General features: G+C 40.0%; 1 protein-coding gene across 4 annotated transcripts in view; it reads left to right on the forward strand.

Moving 5' to 3' along the window:
* SORCS3 (sortilin related VPS10 domain containing receptor 3) overlaps window positions 1-26327 on the forward strand; it is a 583502-nt gene that overhangs the window by 419142 nt on the left and 138033 nt on the right. For all 4 annotated transcript variants that reach the window (XM_044240465.1, XM_044240466.1, XM_044240467.1 and 1 more), the window contains one exon: window positions 16746-16864. In XM_044240465.1, the coding sequence (XP_044096400.1) occupies window positions 16746-16864 (119 nt within the window). The remainder of the gene's footprint in view (window positions 1-16745; window positions 16865-26327) is intronic.

Raw genomic sequence — 26327 nt, forward strand, 5'->3', positions numbered from 1 at the left:
AGTAAAACTACATGTGCTTTGTCCATGAAAAATCTACTGGTTTTGATACCAGACACAGCTACCTGCCAGAAACATGCATTCTGGGGAATATTTCATTTGCTCTGTTTTTATTTCTAAAAGACTTAGAAGCTAGTCACATTTGTTACTGTATGTCTGACATTCTGCTGAGTACTTGATTTTTATCTTTTTCTGTACTCACTCTGTGTGTGTGTGCACGTGCACGCGCAAGTGTCTTAATTGGTCTTATTTGGTTCTTGAATAAATGCAAGTCTCTGAAGCAGGCAAGAATGAAGGGTGGTCCACACTCTTAAAAATAGTTGTTTTTTGTTTGTTTGTTTGTTTGTTTGTTTGTTTGTTTGTTTTTTTAAAAGAAGAGCTATTTAAGGTAGGAAAATAGGAGCACCTGGCTGGTTTAGTCAGTTAGGTGTCTGACTCTTTTTTTTTTTTTTTTTTTTAGATTTTATTTATTTATGTATCAGAGAGAGAGGGCGAGAGAGCAAGCACAGGCAGACAGAGTGGCAGACAGAGGCAGAGGGAGAAGCAGGCTCCCTGCAGAGCAAGGAGCCCGATGCGGGACTCGATCCCAGGATGCTGGGATCATGACCTGAGCCGAAGGCAGCTGCTTAACCAACTGAGCCACCCAGGTGTCCCAGGTGTCTGACTCTTAATTTTGCCTCAGGCCTTGATCTCAGGACATGAGATCAAGTCCCACATCGGGCTCTGCACTCAACCTGCAGTCTGCTTGTGATTCTCTCTCTCCTTCTCCCTCTACCCCTCCCACTTGTGTGCATGTTCTCTCTCTCTCTCTCTCAAATAAATACATAAATCTTAAAAAAAAAAGACTTAGGAAAATAATATCACATATTCAAATTCACTGATCATAAGGATGGTAAAACTTGAGCCCAAAATTATATGCTCTGACTCTTACTGCTGAGAGAGAAATTGGGGGAAGCGTGAGATGTAAGGGTATGAAGGAACAAGCCAGGACAGCAGCAGGAGAGCAGATAGTCGCTCTCAGATGACCCACTGGCCAGTTTTTGGTATGATTTCTGCCTTGGCATTGCTTCCCATGTCAAACTTGTTTATGCCTTATATGTGATCTGTGCTGGCTATCGTATTTTAGAGTAGGTAATACTTGATAGAATTGTCTGACCTCCTACCTAGTATAGGAATCCCTTCCCTGAAAACTTCTGACAGTCTGTCCTCAGGTTCCCTGGCTTCAGCCTTAATTAGACACATCCTTTTCTGCTGCTGGACAGCTCCCATGTTTTGTTTTATTAAGTTAATTTTTTACATTAAGCTTAAACCTATTTTCTGAAAGTTCAAGAATTCTGATCCAAATTTGGATAAGTCCTGTGGTGCAGGACTGCTGCAAAATTTTATGAGATTAAAAATGTAAAACACATAGAATAGTTTCTGGCCTATTGTCAAGAATCAAAGAAAGCAGACAGAACTAAAACAGGGATAAAATTCATGTGCCACACCTAAGTTAAATTATAGTTTATATTAGTTATGTTCCATTTTCTAGGTTTTTTTAAAATCAGTTTTTCAATAGTTAATCTTCTCTCAACTTTGTGAGTTGGCTCTAACACACATTTATTTAGAGATGCATATAAGAAGACTGCATTAACCTGGAGACACTGTATTTTACATATCCTAATGAAATGCATGATGCCTTTCATTGGTGATATGTGGTGAGAGCTTTCTTACTTATAACTCACTTATATTTCTTACTTATAACTTACTTATAAACTCACACATACACACATGTCTTTTAATCATCACAAAAAGGCATGGCATGTATTTTAATTCCTCCTTTTTTTCGGATATGGTAGTCTGAACTAAGATTTGCCCAAATTCATGCAACTAGCAGTGACAGAATAAAAACTAAAACACAAAACTCTTAATACACTCGAAATAGAAGGGAACCTCCAACAAAAGATGTCTACCAAAGACCTACAATTGTATTTAATGATGATATGCTTTAAAATATGCTTTCCATATAAGAAAAGGAAGAAGGAAGGATGTTTATTTAGTCTTACCACACATATTCAACATCATGCCAAAAGTCCTAGCCTGTGCAATAAAGAAAAATGAAATGCAAATGCACTTCATATAGATTGCAAAGGAAAAATTAAAACTCTTCTTATCCTCATTGACATAATTGCCTATGTAGAATATTCCAAGAAATCTACAAAAATAAAAAACTCCTAAAACTAATAAGTAGGTTGAGCAAAGTGGCAGGAAACAACAAATTCAGTGGAGAAAGGATGTAATTTAACAAATGGTATTGAAAAAAAATTGGACAGTCATATGGGGGAAAAGTGAACTTCAACCTGTGATTCACAACTTATACAAATTTAACTAAAAAATAGATATTTCTAAATATAAAATATAAAATTATGAAACATATAAGAAAAAACATAAGAGAAAATCTCCACAGCCATGCGTTGGCATCAAGAGCAAAGTTGACAAAATAAAGAATTGATAAATGGACTTCATCCCAATTAAAAAACATTTGCTCTGCTGAAGACACAGTGAAGACACTAGGAGAAAATATTTGAAGATTACATATTTAACAAGGGACTTGTCTTGGAATGTATAAGGGACTTTAAAAACAGCAATAAGAAACAACCAATTTTTAAAAAATAGGCAAAAGTTTGAAGAGACCACTTACCAAAGAGGATCCAAGAATGACAAATAAGCACATGAAATGATGTTCAACTTCATTAGATGTTAGGGAAATGGAAATTAAAACCATAGTGAGATATCATTGCATACCTATTGGAACTGCTAAAATGACAAGACTGGTAATATCAAGTGCTGGTAAGGATGGAAAGCTCTTAGAGCTCTCATATATTCCTGATGGGGATACAAAATAGAACAGTCACTCTGGCAAAACATTTTGGCAATTTCTTATAAAGTTACACAAACCTTATGATTCAGCAATCTCACTCCTGTGTATTTACCCTAGGGAAATGTTATAATCACACAAAAACCTGTACACACAAGTCTGTAGCAGACTTAATAATCACCCAAAGCTGCAACAACCTAAACATCCTTAAATATCCTTGAATGGGTGTCTGGACAAGCAAGCTGTCATACATCTGTAAAAGAAAATAGATGAATTTCAGAGGCATTATACTGAGTGAAATACGCCAGTCTCAAAAGCTTACATACTGTATGATTTCATTTATATGATCATATGGAAAAGGCAAAACTGTAGTGATGGAGAAATAGATCATTGGCTTCCCTGGTGAGAGGAGTATTTCCCAAGAAAGCAGCATGAGGGGATTTTTCAGGGTGATGTAAATATTTGGCATCCTGACTGTGATGGTCACATAAATCCATATATCTGGTAAAACTTAAGAACTATACACCAAAAAAATTACTGTGTATAAATCGAAGGACGTTTGTCTTAAAAATAATACTAAAATAAACACTTAAGAAAAAAGGGAGGATGCATGACTGGCTTGGTTGAAAAAGCATGCAATTCTTGTTCCCTGGGTCATGAGTTCAAGCCCCATATTAGATATCAGGGTTATTTAAATAAATATTTTAAAATAATACTAAAATAACCTATAATGAGGAAAAACTAGAACACAGAGTTCTTGACTTCTTGTTCTGTAGAACTTCCTACCTTTTGGGGCACCTGGGTGGCTCAGTCGGTTAAGTGGCTGCCTTTAGCTCAGGTCATGATCCCAGGGTCCTGGGATCGAGCCCCACATTGGTCTCCCAAATCAGCAGGGGGCCTGCTTCTCCCTCTCTGTCTGTCTGCCTCCCCCGCCGCCCCACTTGTGCGCTCTGTGTCAAATAATTAAAATCTTTAAGAAAAAAAAATTATATATAAAAAAGAACTTAATACCTTTTTTACTTAGTCAGTTAGTCTCTTGATCCATTTATTTCTTCTTTTATTCAACCAGTGTTTATTTAAAATCTGCATATTCTGGCCCCTGAGGGGGAATAGAGGTGAAAGTGATATTATCTTCACCTCATGGAGCTTGTAGACTGGCTGGGGAAACATAAGCATTTGAGTAATTCTAGCACAAGCTGACAGGAACATTCATAGAGTTGGACATATGTTCAGTTACAAATGGGAGTATGGCTAATAGTCTAAGAAAGTTGGGGGCACCTTCTCAGAAAGACAGAGTGATCTGGCACTTCAGGGATTATTAGTAGGAATTTATCAGAACATTCTAGATAGAGAGGAGAGACTCACATTAGCTAAGAGTTCACCCATAAAGAGTGGTGTGTGCAAGGTTGTGAATTATGGTCAGTGGCTGTCAGAGATGGAGAGAGAAGAGGCCAGTAAAGATACGCTGGGGTCGTCCCATGAAGGAATAGGTAGGTAATGTACTGAGCCAAGCATGGAATGCCATTTTTACCTTTATAATGAAATTGCTTTCATGTTACAATGATAACTTCTTAGCTGTGACCTTAGATATGGATTATACTAGACAGTCCCACGTGGTTGCTTCATGTTTCTTTCTCTCTGCCTCTTCTGTTCGTGTGTTTAATGTTTAAGCTGTAGCAGCTGACAGATGAAAAGCAAGCACTCATTTCAGTTTATTCAGAACACAGCTCTGAGAAGTTTCTCCCAACACTTCCCTGCCTCTGTTGGGAGCACAAGGCGGCTTTGCTATGTTTCCCTAGTCCCCCATCCTGCCTAACTTGGCTTCTAACTCAGGAGTGGTGCTGGGAGAGACAGAAGGGGTGGCTTGTGCCTGATCTCCTTGACCCGGACAGGGGAAAGGAACAATGAGAGAATGGCATCTTCCATGAACCCAGATGGTATCCTGCACCCTGCTTCTTGGGCTTGGTGCATTGGTCAGAGAGACTTCTTAGTCACTCCCTAGCTCTGTGTCCAGGTCTTCTCTTCTCTGGTGACACTGTGGTTGCTGAGATAGCTAATGTTTTCTACTTGCCAGAGAGGCAGGTGGGCTGGAATGAGCACACTCTCCATGCCCTGGGAGAGGGTTGGAAGGTCCTCAACCAGGGGTGGGGGTTGGGGGCAGAGGGGTGGAGAAGGCACCGGAGGCACTACATCCCTCCAGCTCTGTCTCCATGGGGACCATGTGTGCAATTTTTGTTTATCCTTTTGAGAAACAGGAAGAAATGGTCTTTCAGATATTTATAGGCAAGCAAACTGGGAGAATAGAAATGTAGATATCAATTTCAGGTTTTCCACCAAGAGGCTGTATTTCCAGGAAGCAACTAAAATTGTTGAGGTTCCTGAGTCTTCATTGTAACATGAAACAGGATTAATACTTTATTCATTTTTCTTTCTAATTCCTTTATAGGATATTTACTGGGCATCTACTAGTTGCCCAGGGAATAAGAGGGAATAAGACTTGGTCTCTGCCCCCAAAGTCTGTATTCTAAAGACGGATGACCCAGCAGTTCCTGGATAGCTGAGAGCCTTGTAATACTTACACACAGGACATGTTAGAAACTCACAGGAGAGGTTACTTCTTTATATATGATATATTTGAAGTCAGTTGAAACTTAGATTTTTATAGCCCTTTTGTTTTGTGATTCATGTGTTTAAAAAGAAAATTATTCTCTGAAAAAACTTAAATCAAAAGAATTAGTAGATGTTAGATAATTGTTACTTTCCATTCTTTGACTTTCCTTTTGTTATTCCCCCCCCCCCCCCCCCCCCCCCCCGTGTTGGAGAGCCTGTTCCTTAATCAGCCCCTTTCAGGCCATTTACCCCGTGTTCTGAATTTGCCAATGACTATTGAGCAAATTACCCTCAAAGGTGCCTTGAGCGATAAAATTCCATTCTCTGTTTCTTCCTGCAACACAGTTCGTGTAGCTGTTTCTCTCAGCTTCTAACATTCATAATCCTCTGGTAGCCTGGTTCCTGGATTCCTGGGATCCATCCCAAAGATTTGGGTTTAGAGGGTCTGCTCTGGGTGTCTGTGTTTTGTTAAGCACATCCGGACATGATTCTGATGCAGGTGGCCCATTCAGAAACACTGCTTTGAGGATCCCTGACCTCAGCTGGTGCTGGGATTATAGCACAGCACAGTTCCATCCTCAAAAGCATAAAACAGGAGCCTTGATGTTGGAGTCTGGAATTACCCTGTTGTGGAAAATGCATGGGCTCACAGGGCTGAGTGAGAACACGCAAGTAGGGCAAACACGTCTTTCTTTGCCTTCTTTCTTTCCCTTTTGTCTCTCAAGACAAAATCACAATAAATCTTAACACATTAGAAGTGCTTTCCAAGTCAAGATAACTTGCGTGTGTCTAAAACCATGTTACTAGTTGGGGTGAGAGGGAGAGATTCATAAGTAGTAGTAGAAATGGTTTGAAACCTGTAAGAATGTTCAGAGAAGAGAAACAAGATAAGGCTATGAAACAAGAAGTAAATGTTTACTCTCTATAATTCGCAGAGTGAGAGAGGGATGTGGGCATTCACACATGTCATAGAAATGTGTGTTTCCTGTATATTCACTCTCTCACATTCAGTCCAGTGAAATGGAGGACTTTCCCATGTGTAGAAGACAGTGTTGTCAAAGCCTAGCATTATTTATAATCATTGGAGAACTTACATGTATATGCACCACACATGCACACACACACATACACAGAAGGTCCTGGGTATTGGCCTTTTACAGTATTGTTCTGGTGACTCCAAAATGCAAGCAGGACTGCAAACCACTACACTACATCTGAGCTTCCCTAAATGTAACATTTATTATATGGCCATCTGGAGAGCTTGTTAAAACACACATTCCATATTCTGTTAAGCTCCTAGGTGCCACTGCTGGTCTGTGGGCCCCACTCCGATCAGCACTGTGCTGTGCTAAGCTGTGGGGGATATACTGATGAATAGGACATGATCAGGACTGAGAAGTGCACAGTGGAGGGGAGAGACAGATAGATACACAGATTGTTATTATGATTTAGTGTGCTTAAAGCCACTGATTGTTTGACTTAAGTCGCCTGAAGAAAGTGCTACAGGAAGCAAAAGGAAGGCTACCTCCCTGTTGAGGAGCGACCTTGGGCCACACAGAAGAGGCTGTGGTGAAACTCCCTCTCTGGATATCAGTTGGATTTTCCCAGGGGGATGGTAGAAAATGGGACAGGGACCTGTCCTGTCCAATGTAGCAGCCACATCATCACAGGGAGTTGCTGAGCACTTGAAACATGCTGTCTGGATTGAGATGTGTTGTGTATGCAAAATACACACCAGGTTTCAAAGACATACTATGAATTCAAGGATTGAAAATAACCCATTAATAATTTTTATATTGATTATATGATGAAATCATATTTTGGCTATTTGGGGTTAAATAAACTATGTTACAATTAATTTCACTCTTCTATTGACTTTGTAGGAAAGATTATTTGTGACTCACATTGTATGTGTGTTGTACACATATATGTTCTAGGCTGGAGGGTCTGCTGGTGTCACAGGACAGAGGGTGGCTCTTGTGTACCATGTGTGACATTGAGCATCCTCTGTCAGCCTGGCTCCCACACACCAGAGAACACCCAGTGTTAAACTGGTCCCTGTTCTTGTTTTGATGTAGGAATTTCCACTCCAACCCAGTCCTGTCCCTTCTTTATGGGAGTCAGACTTCCAGATTATGCTAAAGCCATTGAATTCTCTCTTGCCCTGGCAGGGCTTAAACAAGGCAAAGCCAGCCAGTTTGGTTAACAACAGTGTGAAACCCCAGTTGCCATGTAATTCAGGATTCAAATGACTTTTAATTCCATTGTCTTCTGGAAATCATTTTTCTCAGAATTTCCCTCATGAATTCTCCTTACCACCCTCAATATACACTCAGACACAAGCGTGTGCACGTGCACACACACACATACATGCACACTCTGCATCCTCCAACCAAAAAACAATTAGGTGTCACTAAAAAAGCATTGGCTTGGTGCCATAGGAGTTGAGCTAGAGGATTAACTCAGTTATTTAGAAGCTGTTTGACCTTGGAGAACTTTCTTCCTTTTTTTCTGTGATCCTTTGTCGTCCAGTGCTTTATATATTTGAAAAAAAATCCTAACAAATATAAGAAGAGTTTTTATTAGATAAACTCTAAATGCATGAGGGACCTCAATGTGAGACAGGAATCCATCAAAATCCCAGAGGAGAACATAGGCAGTAACCTCTTTGACATGAGCCACAGCAACTTCTTTCAAGACATGTCTCCAAAGGCATGGGGAACAAAAGTGAAAATGAACTTTTGGGACTTCATCAAGATAAAAACCCTTCTGCACAGCAAAGGAAACAGTCAACAAAACAAAGAGGCAACTCGTGGAAGGGAGAAGATATTTGCAAATTACACTACAGATAAAGTGCTGATATCCAGGATCTAGAAAGAACTTCTCAAACTCAACTCCCCAAAAACAGATAACCAAGTCAAAAATGGGGCAGAAGACATGAACAGACACTTCTCCAAAGAAGACATACAAATGGCTAACAGACACATGAAAAAATGATCAACATCATTAGCCATCAGGGAAATTCAAATGAAAACCACATTGAGATACCCCTTTACACCAGTTAGAATAGGAAAAATTGACAAGGCAAGAAACAATAAATGTTGGAGAAGTTGTGGAGAAAGGGGAACCCTCTTACACTGTTTTTGGTACAGCCACTTTGGAAAACAGTTTGGAGGTACCTTAGAAAGATAAAAATAGAGCTACCCTATGACCAAAAATTGCACTACTGGGTATTTACCACAACAATAAAGATGTAGTGAAAAGAAGGGCTCCATGCACCCCAATGTTCATAGTAGCAATGTCTACTATAGCCAAACTGTGGAAGGAGCTGAATGCCTTTCAACAGACAAATGGATAAAGAAGATATTGTCCATATATATATACAATGGAATATTATGCAGCCATCAGAAAGGATGAATACCCAACATTTGCATCAACATGGATGGGACTGGAGGAGATTATGCTAAGTGAAATAAGTCAGCAGAGAATGTCAGTTATCATATGGTTTCCCTTATTTATGGAACACAAGGAATAGCATGGAGGAGATGAGGAGAAGGAAGTGAAAAATGAGGAGGTGGCAATCAGAGGGGGAGTTGAACCATGAGAGACTGTGGATTCCAGGAAACAAACTGAGGGTTTTAGAGGGGAGGGGCGTGGAGGAATGGATTAGCCCAGTGATGGGTATTAAGGAGGGCACGAATTGCATGGAGCACTGGCTTTTATACACAACCAATGAATCATAGAACACTACATCAAATCTAACACTGTACTATATGGTGACTAACATAATTATTTATTTATTTATTTTTTTTTTAAAAAGAATTTTTTAAAAGATTTTGCTTATTTACTTGACAGAGAGAGAGAGAAGGAATATAAGAAGGGAGAGTGGGAGAGGGAGAAACAGGCTTCCCATTGAACAAGGAGGCTAATGCAAGTTTTGATCCCAGGACCCTGGGATCACGACCTGAACCAAAGGCAGACACTTAACGACTAGACCACCCAGGTGCCCCACATAAGATAGTAATTAAAAAATAATCATTTTATAATGAAATCCTCACATACCATCCTTGATGGTAAGGAATTTTGGTGTTCTAAAAATAATAAAATGAAATTTTTAATGAGGGAGAGAACACACAAGCACAATCCCGGGGGAACAGCAGGCAGAGGGAGAAGCAGGCTCTCTACTGAGCAAGGTGCCCGATGTGGGACTCCGTTCCAGGACCCTGAGATCATGACCTGAGTTGAGGGCAGATGCTTAACTGACTGAGCCACCCAGGCATCCCAGACTGATTTTTTTTTGGTTCAAATACATAATGGTTAGGATCATTGGTTCTAGTGTCAGTATGCCTGTGTATCAATCCCAGCTCTGTCATTTCCTAGAAACTGTGGAACTCAGGCAAATCACTTAATTGTTGTGCCTTAGTTTACTCATCTGTTAAATGGGGATGGTAAAAATTTTAACTCCTTATGGCATTGTTGCCACAATTGAATCAGTTAATACATGTAGCTCCTGCAATACTGGAAGACACAGTGAGCATTCAAAAATATTAGTTCTTGTTTTCTCCATGTTGTCTTTATCATCATTGTCATCATCACAGTCATCATCATTGTCACCATTATCATCAGTATCATCATTATCATCATCGTCATCACTGTCATCTGCATCATTCTCATTATTGCCACATTGGCATCATCTATGTTATTGTCACTGTTATCATGTCAGAAGCTTATGGTAGCTAAATGACTTTTCAAAGTTTCCTGGAATCTGTTTGTTTGTTCTTATTTTCATCAGAGAGTTAATGTTATTATTCAAAATAAATAGCGCCTGAGTATTTCTCTAAGAGACCTAAGGAGCTGATTTGCTTTTCATTCATAATTTTAATGCACTTCTTCAAATTTTGACAAAATGTATATTACCTAAAGGGATGGAAGTTGAATGATTCATGGAAAGTTTTCTCTGAAGTGGTAAGAGGCAAGATGGCTAGGAGAATTTGAATATTTAGTAATCTCAAAGGTAAACCATTACCACAAGTCACAGTATCATTCAACATAACAAAAAAGTTTAGGTTTTTAATGTAAATCAATTCAATTAACTAGCATTTACTGAGGCTTTATAAAGTTAGCTTAGGAGACAAACAAAGATGACTAAGACTCTATTCATGCTTCTAAGGAGGTGACCCTTTTAGAAAAGTTTGACAGAGAGAAATGCTGGATGTAAATGGATGAAAAGTTTACCTTGCTGGTTGGGTGAAGTTTGAGACCGCCTCCCTTGGCCTTATAGAACTCCTGGCAAAAATATAGTTCCTTAGGAAGAAAAGAAGGTGAAAGATGCCAGATTATCTCCTTCATTCTCTCTGTGCATAGTTTCTGTAGTGTAGTGGTTATCACGTTCGCCTCACATTCTCTCTGTGCATATTTTCTGTACATGTTCTCAGATCTTCCTCTGTCCAATGCAGACCCCAAGACAATGTTCACTTGGGAATATTCTGTTTCTTTCACTGGTGTGGGATTCTTCTGAGAATGTTCTCTGCTTCCTGGAACTTCAGGGACTGCCTGACACCTAAACTTTCATGTACATTGACCCACTACAAAAAAGAATGAATCAAAGACCACCTCTTTTCACTATATGAGAACTTTGGCTCAGCATCTGCTACGTGGGAAGGCATGAAGACTGGATACATTAGGGAGACATTCACACTGTTGGGTCCCCCCAAAATGGGTATCCCAATAATGGGTCCGTGATTAAAGGAGTGAGATTGATACAAAGTGAAAGTCAAGCAAAGCTTTATTTCATGCCAAGCACCAAGAATCAAACCAACTGTCAAACAGACTAGTCGGGGCCGCCCCTTACAGAGAGGAGACCCCTCCCTGCTTTCCAGACTAAATTTTATAGACCAAGGCCATGTGGTTGGGCCTGGCCCCACACAGGTGGCCAATTAAATTGTAACACACAGAGAAAGCTGCACAGTCATGCTAGGTGACCAACTGAATTACCCTAGTAGACATTTGAACCAGCCTATCACCTTGTTCAGAATTGGCACCCAAAAGGTGCCCAAAGGGCGGGGCCCATACTCCTTGGTAGCTAGGAGACAGTATGCGCCCCCACTGATTGAATACCTCCACCTGGCCTGACCCACCATTGTATTTGGACTTTGTTACCTGGGACTGGTTTCCGGGACTTGTTTTTAAGTAAGTTCCCCTGGGGTGGGGGGCAAGGTCAATTTAAGTTTTTAAGTTTTACAACAAAATGGCAGTTCAACTGGGGTGGGGCAGCTCTGGCTGAATAGGCCCTTACAGCACCATCCCTAAATTGTCTTCCAGTGCTAGAGCTAGTTCCAGCAGGGCCAGATATTTCTAAAGTTACTGAGTAGATCCCTCTATTTGCTTGCAGGGAACAAAGCTTTTGACTTTTAACTCTTGTAAGTGGAGCAGTGAATACACCAGCTCTTTGAGACACACGAGGAAGACATCTGACATTTAGAAATACATTAATCATCAGGGTAATGATTGACTCTCAACCACTGGGGAAATCACTCTCTAATTTCCTTACAGAGGTATCCAAATGAGTTCTTCATTCAATCTGGTCTTTCTAGTTTTTCATTTGAAAACATTTCAAAGGAAAGGATAGAAAATAAAAGTTCAGAATATGGATTAGTCTAAGTTAATCCATTAACATGTGATTATATAGTGCTTTCCATGAGCTTTGCCTACCTAAAAGACCAAGTGTAGTTTTTACTCCCTTTCCAGGAATTCCCTTCTCATGTACTATACTTCTCCATCTTAGCTGAACACAAAGGCTGCTTCCTCCTTTAACTCCTTGGTTATTTGAGCTCAGACATGTTTTTGTTTTTGTCTTTTTCTTATCTGAACACCCAAAGTACTTCGAGAAAATTAAACAGTGATATAATTTCAGAATATGACTTTCCTAATACAACCTGTAATATGACCTTTTAATTCTCCATTGTCAAACAGAACATTGCCTGTTATTATTTGAAGGTATGACAGGTGCCGAGTGTTAAATTTCCTTCTCTTTTCATAATAACAGAGGGATAACATTCATTAATCTCTTAAAATGTATCCAACAATGTGCTAATAAGCATTTTTCTTACATGATCTTATTTAATCACGATGACAGTTCTTGGAGGCAGATATTGACTTGTGAAGAGCTGTGCTACTTAGTCAAGGGTGACCAACAAGAAACAGGTTCAGGACTTGAACTCAGCCCATTCTAGCTTCAGAAGCCTTGCTCTGTCTGAAACATCATGCTATGCTCAAGAGATCTGGCCTTCTGTCATTTTATCACGCATCTGGTGTTTTTATTAAAAGCAAATGAAAAGGCCACAAGTGTTAGACGCCTAGCTTGGGATTCAAGTGAAATGACAAGTATCTTTCAGTTTCATCTTTGAATGTCCATGACTATATCTGGCCTCATATCAGGATAATGTCCAAAACCCAAATTTGAGAACTTTCACAAATGTGAGGTTCTTGGTGTCCCCTGCTCACCTTTGACACCCATAGTCCCTTGTCACCCTCAATCACTTCCATCTGGTGGTCAGGTCTACCTGCTAATTTACTCTCCCCATCCCCCACATTCTATGTTCTCACCAGGCAGTGGGTGCCATTATGCTTACTATCATGTCTCTGTGTTTTGAAAAATTAAAGCATTGAGACTTCTGAGTCCAGCTAAAGACTGCAAGGCCCCTGAATTTTAAGTGGATTTGAAAAATTCATTTTAGAGCTACTTTCCTGTTAAATTGGACCTTTCGTTTCATGCTGGGCAGTAGCAAGCAGGGGTAGAGCCAAGAAGTAAGATGGGTTTGGCACAATAGCTCACTTGCTGTGGGCCAAGGTTTAGGTAGGTTTTGATTTTGTTTGGGGTGGCCTTGAATACACTTGGTTCTTTTTTTTCAAAGTGTCCAAATGTGAGAGTGAATAGGAAATAGACAGGGGAAAATGAGCCTGTTGTGGGGAGGCGGGGACAAGCAGATGTCTTCCTATGTGGACCTTTGATTCGTGGTGTAAGGAGCTTTCTGAGACACTGGCTGGCAAGAAAGAAGCAGGTTGTCATGTCAACACTTGTGGTTTCCTCATATGTGTTTACTATAGCTTTTTGTTGGGTTTTAGTGCCTTATTCGAGGAGCAAATTACTATGGCTTTGCGGGTCCAAGAGTATTCCTGGTGGCAGGCAATGGGCTGCCCTGCCCAGCCTGGGTTCCTTGCCTTCCTTTGTCCTCTCAGCCAGAGGTGGAAAGCCTGGCCACTCCTGGCTCTTTCTGTGAACAGAGACAAAGAGGAAGGCATGTGTAGGCTGTACGTACAGATGGCGAACAAGCTGGTCTTGCTAACGGGTCAGAAAAGGTGGGGAGAGGGTCTGTCTCTTCTCCAGAGAGGTAGGTAGGAACAAAATTACAGATAGAGATGGGGAATGAGTGGCTCCCGTGGCAGCTTGTTTTGTTTGGCTTTTTGGTGTTTGAACTGTACCGTTTTGATTTAAAATAGCTGTTCATTTTTTTAAGATGTTATTTGTTTGAGAGAGAAAGAAAGTGAGAGAGAGCATGTGCACACGATCCAGGGAGGAGCAGAGGGGAAGGGACAAGCCAGCTCTGCACTGAGCACGTTGTGGGGTTTGATCCCACAACCCCGAGATCATGACCTCAGCCAAAAGCGATAGTGGGACACTTAACCAACTGAGCCATCCAGATGCCCCTAGCTGTCCTTTTTTTTTTTTTTTTTTTTTTAGATCAGGAAATTTCACCTTAAAAAAATAAGGACAGTGGATTTATAAAACACAGAATGTCTTATTCCTGCATGTCAACAATAAATGGACCCTGAGCAGCCGCTTCTCTTTCAAGAGTCCGTGTTAGCCATTTTGCTGCAGTCACCAGCGCTCCTCAGTGACCCCTGACACCGAGGCCGAGCGCCAGCTACCATCTGTCATATTCATCCAGCTCATTTTATTCCTACACATGATTTGTCTGGCTCCTTGGGCATTTGATTTTATTAGGCTTCTTGTAAAAAGCCTTCCGTTCTATAGCAAGATGTCTGGGCTTTGTCCCAGGGCCTTCAGAACTGTTTGGAAGCCAGGAGAGATGAGCTCAGGTTTGGGTTTTAGAGATGACTCTGGCTCCTTGCCTCGAGCCTGTCCGGTTTCCAGTCCGTCACGCACTTGCAGGCTGCCGTGAGACAGATGCAACAGGGCCACGTGGACGAGAAGGTCTCATCCCAGGCAAGCAGCAGGGCTTGTGGAGAGAAGGGGAGAGACTCGGGAAGCACTTCAGGGCAGAATTGTCAGGGCTAGGAACCGCCTGGGGTATATGGCATGTGGAGAGAAGTAAAATGAAGAGGCTTGCGCTCGTGGTCAGGGGATACGAACGCGGATGGAGAGAAGGAGGTGGATGTTTGACGTGATCCGAGTAAAAATACCAACAAAAATAGACTGTATTCAGCTCTGGACGCTCAGGAAGTCACAATGTAGCCCATAATAAATTCATTTCTTACCCAAATATGTTTCCTTGTTAAAGCAGCACCATCCGTATAAACGAATGTGTGTAACAGCTGGCAACAGGTGATGTGATGAGCCCCCTCCGAGTCAGCAGTGGCCCTTGTCTCGCTCACCGCTGTATTCCTGATACTGCGCAACCCCAGGACATTGTGTGCACACAGGAAAGATGCAGTGAAGCCACCAGTAAATTAATTAAAGATCAACAGAGATCATTTAAAGTGTACTCATGGTTTAAACTCAATTGTCACAAATTTTTGCTTAGTTAAGCCTTTTGCCTTTATCTCTGCTGCCCCTGAGCCCCCTCCACTGTAGCTTGTGACACCTGGGCACACCTGGGCACAAATCCCAGGTTACAGGCGCTTGAGATACATCTAGTAATGAACGTAGTTTTAGGTGATAACAAAGACCTCTCTGCTTTTAATACTAACATGATTCCTAACTTTTAATTTTGGCCATTTACTATTTTTAAATACTGTTCAATTAAGATTATTTTAAAAGCCAATGTACACGCAGGTGTCTTCACAGAGACTTACCTGTACTTCTTCCTTAAGGAGCAAATAACTGAATGGAGTGCCTTTCTGGGATGGCCCTGTTATCAGAATCAAAACCCATTTTATAGTCAAAGATTCAGCTACAGCTTCTGCTATCATGTTGCTAGGTTGCTTGAGGGGCTGTTCACCTGCTGAGATTTTCAGAAGATTTGACAAGTAATCATACAAGTTTTATAGATTTTATGCAGGTAATAGGTGAATACATTCTTGCTATAAAAATCATAAAGGTGTATATAATATAAAAAGCAAAGGTCCCACTTCAACACTACCTCAAATCCCTTCTTTTCCTCCACAAGTAATCATAGCTAATTTTTAATGGGTTCCTTTAAAACTTTCTACTATGCACAGGAGCGCCTGGGTGGTAGCTTAGTGGGTTAGGCACCTGACTCTTGATTTAAACTTAGGACATGATCTTGGGGTTGTGGGATTGAGTCCTGAGTTGGGCTCTGTGCTCAGCATAGAGTCTGCTTGAGATTCTCTCCCTCTGCTTTACCCCCGATCTCTCTCTCTCTCAAATAGGTAGATGGATAGATAGATAGATAAAATCTTAAAAACAAAAACAAAAACAAAAACAAAAACAAAAACCTTTTTTCTATGCACTATGGCACAAACCTATACATTTATAAAGACAAAGCTTCTTGGGGACTTGAGTTCTATCATGCTATCATATTGGCAAATACTTTGTCAAAGGTTACTTGAAAAGAACCAGGGATCTTAGAGAAATCAGCATGTGAATTTGTTTCTATCTACTTCTTTTAATTGAAGCTAGCCCTCTGTAATATGTGCACCTTGCTTTCTTGAAATGTTCAGGGACATTTAGCCTGTTTCTGATTTTTCACTGCTGTGAACAATGCCACAATGAGCATCTTTGCCCTTGACTCTTTGGGAAAATATATTAGTATTTCTCTAAAAGACATTGCTTGCTTTAGAATTGGTGGTATAAGATATGCGCATTTAAAATTCTGATAGATATTTCCAATTTGTTCTTCCAAAAAACTATACCAGTTTACCCTTTTGCGAGTAGGATGTAAGATTAACTCTTTCCCCACTCCACTGCCTCATCTAGACATTGCCATTTTTAAAATCATTATAACCTGTGTGAACATGAATGAAATCTTATTGTTGTTTTAAACTGCATCGTTGCTTTCCTGTGAAGTAGAGCCTTGGGTGCTGATGAGAACTTTGTCACCATGTGCCCTTGTGTCTAAGTGTTGCTGTCCTGTTTCAGATGCTCACTACCTCACCTGCAGGATCCAGGAATGTGCCGAGACCACTCGCAGTGGGCCTTTTGCCCGCTCCATTGACATCAGTTCCCTGGTTGTTCAGGATGAATATATCTTCATTCAGGTGAGTCCAGAAAATGCAGTCAGTGGTAGAGAGGGGACGCTCAGGCGATGTCAGGAAAATGAGGGTGGCTTTCCCGTGGTTGTGAAGATGGACTGGGGTACGGTCCCTCATTTGCTGCTCTGGTGACCTGTTCTCTGGGGAGATCCAAGACTTCTGGTGAAAGGAGAAGGGGTTATGTGTCAGTATTATGTAGGGGGTCTTCAGTGGCCCACTGAATCCTCAGTTGGGTTGCTGTTTTATTATACCAAAAAGGGTCTGGAAATGACTAGGACTCGGTCTACGGTTTGGAGGTTACTTAGAGCCACATCTCCCATGGGATCTGAGTTTAATTAGTTTATCAAAGCTCCAGCCCATTTCTGTCCAAAGTGACCTGTTGAACTTGGGAATGAGAATCCCCAAGAAATGTGGCATCGCTAGGATTTTCTTTCTAGAACAATCTAGAATTCACTGAATTTTGCCCTCCCTTTCCAGCACTAACTATTCCCTAATATGTGCCAAATCTAAAATCCTACACTCCCAAAAACCCTGACTCAAAAAAGAAAGCTAGGTATGACTCACATTTATAGACAAGCAAGGGAAGCTTTGTGTTAGGTCTTGAGTTTCCCTGGAAGGAGATGCAGAGAAGAGCAAAAAAGAGGAAAAAATGAAAGGTGGTTCTCCATTGAGTGACTGTGTGTGTGTGTGTGTGTGTGTGTGTATGTGAAACCGAATCTGACCTTTGACTGCAGCTTTGAATTCCCCCCACTCTGCCTTCTTACCCTTCTGCTGCCCATTCCTTTGCAAACTGTTTCCTACAGAAACCTTGATCTTTGGACTCTCCGAGAGTTTGCTCAGACCTAAGCACCTGAATGATACTCTCTGTCCCACTCCTGGTCTCTTAGTCCAGCTCCACCCCACTCCTCCTGAGCTGGGCTACCTCTCTTTGAACCCTTGCAGCTCTTCTTATCTGCCAGTCCTCCAGCCCATGGACTATTAGGAATTGTTACTTAAATCTTTGTGGATTTGTCCTCTTTCTAAATTGTATTTTATACCCTCTGAGGATAGGGACAATATTTTATACCCACATTTTACTCCTCATCCTTGGTCCTAACATGAAGCCTTTGTAAATCCAGGGTGCTCAGTGACTGCTTGTTGTATGGATAGATTGTAGACAGAGAGGTTACTTCTTTTGAAAAATCAGTTGTATAGACTTTAGAGGGCTTGTAAAATGCAGGAAAAGTAAACAGCCACTCAAAAACCAGCTTGAAAAAGGGAGGGAAAGAGAGGTCTTTTTGGCTCAAGAAAACCAGCAGCAATGGCCACAGTCGCTAAACTGTGGAAAGAACCAAGATACTTTTCAACAGATGAATGGATAAGGAAGATGTGGTCCATGTATACTATGGAGTATTATGCCTCCATCAGAAAGGATGAATACTCAACTTTTGTAGCAACATGGACGAGACTGGAAGAGATTATGCTGAGTGAAATAAGTCAATCAGAGGGAGTTAATTATCATAGGGTTTCACTTGTGGAACATAAATAACATGGAGGACATGGGGGAGATGGAGAGAAATGAGTTGGGGGAAATTGGAGGGAGAGACAAACCATGAGAGACTGTGGACTCTGAGAAACAAACTGAGGGTTTTTAGAGGGGAGAGGGGTGGGGAGTTGAGTGAGCCTGGTGGTGGGTATTAAGGAGGGCACATATTGCATATAGCACTGGGTGTGGTACATAAACAATGAATTCTGGAACACTGAAAAGAAATTTTAAAAAATTAAAAAAAAAAAAAAAAAAAGGAAATCCCCTATTTCTTAGTTCAAGTAAAAGCCAGAATCTCAGACTGTTTTTTCCCTAAATCTTGGCAGGTCATGGGCACTATTGTTTCCTTAATCATGAGTATGTATTGAACATATACAATGCAAAATAAACAATGTTGGGCACAACCCTTGGTTCTTCCTAGCTTTGGCCCTTGGCCTGCTTCTCTCTGCACCTGGTACTCACTGTCTGGGAGATCCTGTGATCTTAAGTACCATCTCTATATTCCCGTGACTCTCGAGTCAGGGAGTTGTGACCTCTACCCTGTACTTTAGATCTTTATGTCTCATAGTCATCCTGGTATCTCAACTTGGATGTTGTATGGCTAAAATAAAATCAGCATGTCCCCCTTGAACCTGACACACTGGTGGCACTGCCCTCTACCAGGTCACTTGAGGCAGAAAACTAGAAGTTTGTCTATATCGCCAAATTCAGTGAATCAAGGCTCCTGTTCTTTCCACCCTGACTTATTTCTCAGCTGTTTCCTTTCATTCCATACGCATTGCCATGGTCCCAGTTTAAGGCTTTATATTTCTTTATCTATATTTAATTTTTTTTCAAGGTAGAAGCACAGAGATTATTTATGAATTTACCAGTCTGATTGCCCTTTCCTTAATGCTAATACTACATATAATGATGAACATGGCAGAATCGTTTCTGGGAAACATGATGTAGAATTTTTAAATGTTCAGATTTTTTAAAAAAATCATTTTTCCTTTTACTGCATGAAGTTTTCTGTAACTCTGCAGGCAGACATCCAGGTTTTTTTTTTTTTCTAACTATTCTGAAATATCTTTTATTATTATTAGACTGGAAGCCAGTAGTAGTTTCTTCATTCATAAGCATCAATTTTTATTTTGTTTGAAAGATATGAGTTCCCATTAGTCAATAAAGTTTTATTGATTGCCAGCTACATTTCAAGCCCTTGCTCTAGGAGCTGAGGTTAAGACATAATAAAGCTCCTGCCCAAGTGGTGTTTATATTCTAGTGGGAGACGGGGAAATACATATAACATATATATATATGTTATATGTATTTATAATTATATATAAAATATACATATTTTATATATATGTAGATATGAAAGCCTATAAAGAGTAGTGGTTGAGATCCTGTAGTTTGAAATCCTATGGCCAAGATTTATTCTAACCTCTGCAGGCTCCACTTCAGCTGCATGACCTTGTGCTGTGCGTCATCTATAAAAAGAGAGTAATTACAGTTCTCACTTCGTGGATTGCTGGGCAGATTCTATTTGTTAATTACATCTGTAAAGTCCCAAAACAATGCTATAGAAATGTTGCTCTCTATCTTTCTATCTATCTTGTTCTATTATCTATTTATCTATTTACAGAATATATCAAGTAATGATAATGGGCTGGCTGAAAACTCATGAGGAATGTGAATATTAGGTATCAGTAGGTATTGTTGTTTTATTTAGGATGACCTGAAAAGGACTCATTTGGTGAGTGGCAAACCAGGAGTGGGCAGCAGAAGTCAGCAGTGAGAGGAGGACATAGAGCTGGGTGTGTTGGGCCCTGTACTTTCTTGATCCCCACATGAGGGCCTGGAGTGAACAGGAGAGATTGGAGTCTGGCTTTAGGAGCAGAGGTGATGAGGAGACCAAGGCTGAGGGATATAAGTTGGGAGGATGTCAGCATATCCATGTTATTTTTGAATTACAAAATTGAAGTTACCAAACGAGCAAGTACAGACAGGAAAGAAAATAATGCAAAGACCGCAGGGCACAGGGCACTCTAATATTAGGGATGAGAAAGAAGGAGTAAAGGAGACCTTGTCACAGAGTTTATAGACAGCCACAGGAAGACCTAGGGTACTAGATCCCACAGGACCTCGAAGGCTGTTCTAGGATTTTTTTTTTTTTTTTTTTTTTTTTTTGGTAAACCATGAGAGAGATGGGAAGCATGGAGTAACAATTCCCCAAATAATGCAAAAGGCCAATACTCTTGAGAAAAATATAGAATTCCATCAATCACTAAGTAAACACAGATGAAATGTGATTATTTGCAACTCTCATTTGGCTACGTTTAAAATAAAGTGAAAGCATGTCCGTGGGTTACACATGGACAACTGCGCATATGACAGGTACAGATGTGTGTCGTTCAGCCAGCAGCAGCTAATGAGTCCCTGCCTTCACATTGATCAGTATATGTCTTAGTTCTGACACTGTATGCTTAGTCTTTAGTTAAAATTGCTTCTTTAAAAAAATATTCATTATATGATGTTTTCCTTGCTTTCCCGACACTGTTTTTTTTATAATTTTGAATACATGTTCTAGCTACTTTATGAATATAACAGCAGATCTTCTAACTTTTGGATAATATCTGTTGATTTCCTCTATGAGCAGTGACACAACTAATAGATTTCCATGCATTTCTCTTTCCTCCCCTCTCTCTTAAATTCCTCCCCTGGTTTTAGGTGGTCATATTATCTCTTTGTTTGCTTTTCAAACTTAAAATATAATGCTGTTAGATTTAAACATTTTATGAAGCATGGCTGAACAAAGATAGAAAAAAATAACCTGTATTTATGACCTCTATCCAACTCCAGTTTTGTTAATTAAATCATTCAGAGCATTTATATACTTCTGTAAACTATCATTCCTGCATTTATTTTGATTTTAGTTTTACAGGTAAATCTAGGCCCTTTATTTTAGTTTTCCTATTTGTTTCTTGGTTGTCTGCAGTTTTTCCTTCAGTAAAGTTTTCAGGAAAGGTAAGTTTTTGAATGTTGAAAATGTTTGTCTCTCCCTTTAGGCTATAAAATATGTGTGTCATTTGCTTTCCATGAGAACTTTGCTCCATTAATTTATTGAATCTTACGATGTCAGGCCAGTCTAATATTTTCCCTTTTAGGTGTCCTAAGTTTTTTTTTTTTTTTTGCCTTTTGATACCTAAAAGTCCTTTTAAAAATATATATTTGAATACTATTTGCTTTGTTAGTATATGTTTTGTGGTTGGTCATACTGTGTCAATTCCTTTTCCTGAAATGTAAGTCTCATTCAGTTGGTTCAATTTCCCCTTACCTTTTAATTTCTCAAAAGTTTCTGATACATATTTTTGAAATACATATTGTATTTCAGTTTCATTATTTTGGTTCTCATCCTCTAAAACATTTAGGATGTGTACAATAGACAGGATAAGCAAAGGAGAGTCATCATTTTTTCCCTTCTAATCAGTTTTAATTCCCTGAGCAAAATGATATTAAAAAAAAAAATCTTATCCACATTGTCCATGAACAAGTAGTTAGCAGTGTCCAGGCTTCTTTTTGCATTTTTTTTTTGCTGTTATTGTTGAACTTCTTTCCTGAACTTTGATAGCTTATATTTTATGACTTTATGTTGTCTCAACATAACTACTTTAGCTCTTGTATTTCTACTTTGAATTCTTCTCATACAGAGGTGATCTCCTCATCATACAGATTATTCTTAGTCAGCAGTATGGTCACAACTTTCGTTTGCTTCATGGAAGCAGTTTTTATTCTGTTTCTGCTATTTACTTTTTCTGTCCCTTACCCTCTCTTATTTTGCCATATTATTTTATAATTCCTGTGCTGTTTTCTTTTTATGTTTTTCACCATTATTTATTTTTTTCATAACATGAGCTCTTCCTGGACAGAGGAGGTTCCTCTTGGTGATGGACCAGAGCTCTATTTCAGCATAACAAAAATCTTCCTTTTTTCTCAGTGAAGTTCCATATAACTCCCGATAGTTTGTCTGTGAAAGGGTCCTTCACATAAGGTAAAAGTGCCTGGCTGTTCTTTATCCAACCACACCTCTCCAGCTTCTTATCACCACCCAGTTCCTGGAATAGATCCACTGCCAATTCCTGGGGCACACAGTCCTTTGGCTTCAAATAATAGATTGTTAGTTTTGTTCCTGGGGAAATGTCTCTTTAAAGAATGCTATTTCTCTGACTTGATCCATGATTTGTAGTTGTAGGCATTTTTGCCTGGGTGCCTGTCTGTTCCCTGTTTGTTCTTCACTGAATTTGGCCTCCTTTCCATGTATATATTGTGTTTCAGGGTTATATTTTCATTGAGAATAGAGTTTGTACTTTTAGTTCTTGTTTTTCTTGTCGCTCCTGGGTGATTTATGAGAGGAAAAAAGGAAGCACCATTATTACTTGGCTATTTAAAACCGTTTATAAAGCTTTATAATGTATTTTCTGAAATGTTGCAATATCTTCCTAACTGATTTTCTTGTTCCTTGACCTGCAACCCCCACCCCCAGTCCACTCACAGCACTACTTCCAAAGTAATTTATTTAAAACAAAGATCAATGTTCCTGCCTCCAGTGGCTGCTCACCACCTGTAGGTTAAAATCTAATTTCCTTAATATTAGTATCCTGCATACTCCCATCAGCCTCATGGGAATTCTTTAGCCACTATGGCTCCCTGTATACCTTCCTTATTATATTTTACCCTTTCATAAACAAAAAACCTGTTCAGTGTCCATACATACATGATGTCATTTGTTGCTTAACATGCCTTTTTTGCATGACAAACCTGCTTGGAATGTCCATTTATTAGACAAACTTATCCTTAGATTCAACTTAGGCATTGCTAACTATAGAAAATCATCCCTGACATCCTCAATTGGGGCTGCACGAAACTTCTTTGCTGACTACTTAACCTGTGTGTATTATGTCTTGCCAGCCAGGTCTGTAAACTTTAAGAGGAAAAGACGATGCCTTACCCATCAGTATTTCTCTTGCACTTAGTGTGATGACTGGTTCTCAGTACATGTTTGTTGAACGGAACTGAACTGAGAAGATAAGACACCATCCTTATTCTCAGGGAATGCAAGTTATCTTTTTAAAGCAAGGGAATCTTGTTTCTCCAACTAACAATATAAGACAACTTAGGGTAATTGGCAATTGTTCACTGCATAAGAAATGACCATATATGGAATGTCTCTGCATTTTTATGAAACTGCTGTCCAACAATTATCCATTATGTTATTCAGTACCCTTTTTATATTCATTCATTTAAATACATTAAAATACAATCAGCCCAGTGGGGAACACAGACAGCTAAACAATTATAATGTAGCTTGATGAGAGCTGTATTAGTGCAAAGCACATGTTGCTCTTGAAGTAGGCAGGAAGAGCTTCGGGAAGCGGGTTAATACGAGCTTCCTGTCAAGGGAGATTAGGAATCCCAGTTAGGTAGTCGAAGGAGAAAGATCATTCCAGGCGGGAGAGAAGCAGGCATAAAGTTAAGAAAGTGAGAGAACATAATACTTGGGGACCTTTATCCAAGGACAGGTGTAGTTGTGGGAGGGAATTAAGTGGCAGGAAAATCAAGTAGAAGACTGTCTAGGTGAGATGAGCCTTTTTTATTTCCTTCCATGAAATCTGGGTAATTTTGTGGTTCCCCCTTTACAGGGCCGAGAAGCTCAGAACTAATTTTTTGCCCATTGTAGCACCTTCCTTTCTCCTACTGGCCATTTGTGATCACATGGCTGCTTTCTTTTCCTATTTATTTTTTGTTGTTATTTATTGCTTTTTTTTTTTTTTTAATTATTGGAAGCCATCTCAGAGCAATTTCTGCAACCAGTGTGAATTTTTAATCGTTTTTGGAGGATCTGAGTTTTGAAAATTGAAATGAGCTCAAGAAAGGCTTTAAGGGGGGACGCCTGGGTGCTTAGTGGGTTAAAGCCTCTGTCTTTGGCTTGGGTCAAGGTCTTGGGATCCTGGGATCAAGCCCTGCATTGGGCTCTCTGCTCAGTGGGGAGCCTGCTTCCTCCTCTCTCTCTGCCTGCCTCTCCACCTACTTGTGATCTCTGTCTGTCAAATAAATAAATAAAATCTAAAAAAAAAAAAAATGGCTTTATGGAGGAGGTCAGATTTGTACTGCAATGATTAATGTCCATCTCAAAAGCAAGGAAAAGGCAGGGATTCCTCATTCTGTTCATTGAAATAAAGCTGCCTCAGAAGGCTTTTGTGAGAGCAGAAAATCCTCATACCAATAGTAGCTTCTCCTCCAGGGTTTAAACCCACAGATTGATATCTGCACAAGGAAGGCATCTGGGCATCAGAGTAGGTAGTATCTACCTCTCCTGCCAATGTCTACTGAAGAATGATCCCAAGAGAAGAAGCTGGAGTGTGTCAAGGCTCAGGTCCAGCCCAGCCCTTATGGGAGACATCTCCAGGGAGCACTGCTAAGGCAGAGCTGGGCTCTGAGGACTATGTATTTTCTGAAGGATGCTTGCTGTCACTCCAGAATTTGGCTTTTAAAGGGGAACCTTATAAAGCCACATTATTTTCTTCTTTGCCTACAATCTGAGCAGCTGAATAATAGCTGAGTGGGCATAAAGGGCTCTGGTGGCTTTGGTTTTTCGTAATTTTACGGGTTTTATCCATTTGAATTTTTTAGTTTTGTAAAGTATTGATATCCCTTATTTTTAGTGCCAGCAGAGACCTACAACTGGGGAAAAAAAAAAAATCTTACAGGAAAGGATGTCAGTTGATCCCCTCATTCTTACAGGCTTTTTTTTTTTTTTTCCAAATGTGATTTTTGGCAGGTTTTACATTGAGTGTTAGGGAACTTGTTTCAGGAGCTACTGAAAAAGAAGAAGGTCTCTGGCCCTCTTAACCTCTCCTTAAATAGAGTCACTCAGTTTTTGTTTGCTGGGTTCTTAATACCTTTCTCATTTGACAAAAACAATCTGCTGCTAAGATGTGTTTGAAAACCACTGACTTTCTGTAGCACAGTTGGTTCCATGGGTCAAAGGTCGGATGTTTTTGCATGCAGACAACTGAACCACCAGGGAATCAGATGACATGCAGTTCCGTTTCCTTTCTCTGGAAATTAATAAATATTATGTATGTGTGTAAGGCATACTTATTTATCCATGAGTGAGCCACATACAAGTGCATATGCATTCGAGATTAAAGTTTCAATAACCAAAAACCCAGTAACCTCTGCATAGTAAACTTCCCATGACATTGATTTTGCATGAAAAATTCACCCTCAAAAAAATTTGTCCTTCTAAAGGAAAGCTTCCATGCCCAGTTATTTCTTTTTTCCTAAACATGATTAGTTTTGATTCTGTATCCTGTGTGTGCTTGAAGGGTCCATCTACTACTACTCACATGGCTCCTACAGTTTAGGAGAGACCCCAAAGGTTCTGCCTCACCTTTTATTGTTCTGTTGACAAAGAGGTAAATGTAGTCATCTTGATGGTTTTGCTTGAGGGGACCCAATGTTTGATCTCCTACTTTCAGCTGAGCTGAAGATATACAGAACACTGTGAAATTTGTTAATCTGTCAATGCCTTTTCTATGCAGGGGGCCCCAGGGCCTGGGGTTTCATAGTGAAATCAAAAGGAGCTAATCCTTCCCAGAAGAGCCCTTGTTTTAATGGGAAAGTGTCTGCCTGAAATGTCTCCGTTCCACATGGATAAAAGAGAAATCGGCTTTCCTCTGTAGGGGCAGGGGGATAGAGATAAGTTGGTTTCTGTGTTCTGAGCCAAGAAGGTTGGAAATCCTGCCTTTTCTCCTTATGGAGTAGCTTTTCTAGTGATTATCCTGGAGAGTAGGTGGTTCAAGAGTGGTAACAATGCAATCCCTTCAGGGAAAGGATTCATACCCTGGCTATTAGGGAGTGTGATGAAGAAATATGAGTAGAGCCCTAATAAGTCATCTT

This window comes from Neovison vison, chromosome 2 (assembly GCF_020171115.1).
Source record: "Neovison vison isolate M4711 chromosome 2, ASM_NN_V1, whole genome shotgun sequence".
In the NCBI taxonomy this organism is placed as follows: Eukaryota; Metazoa; Chordata; class Mammalia; order Carnivora; family Mustelidae; genus Neogale; species Neogale vison.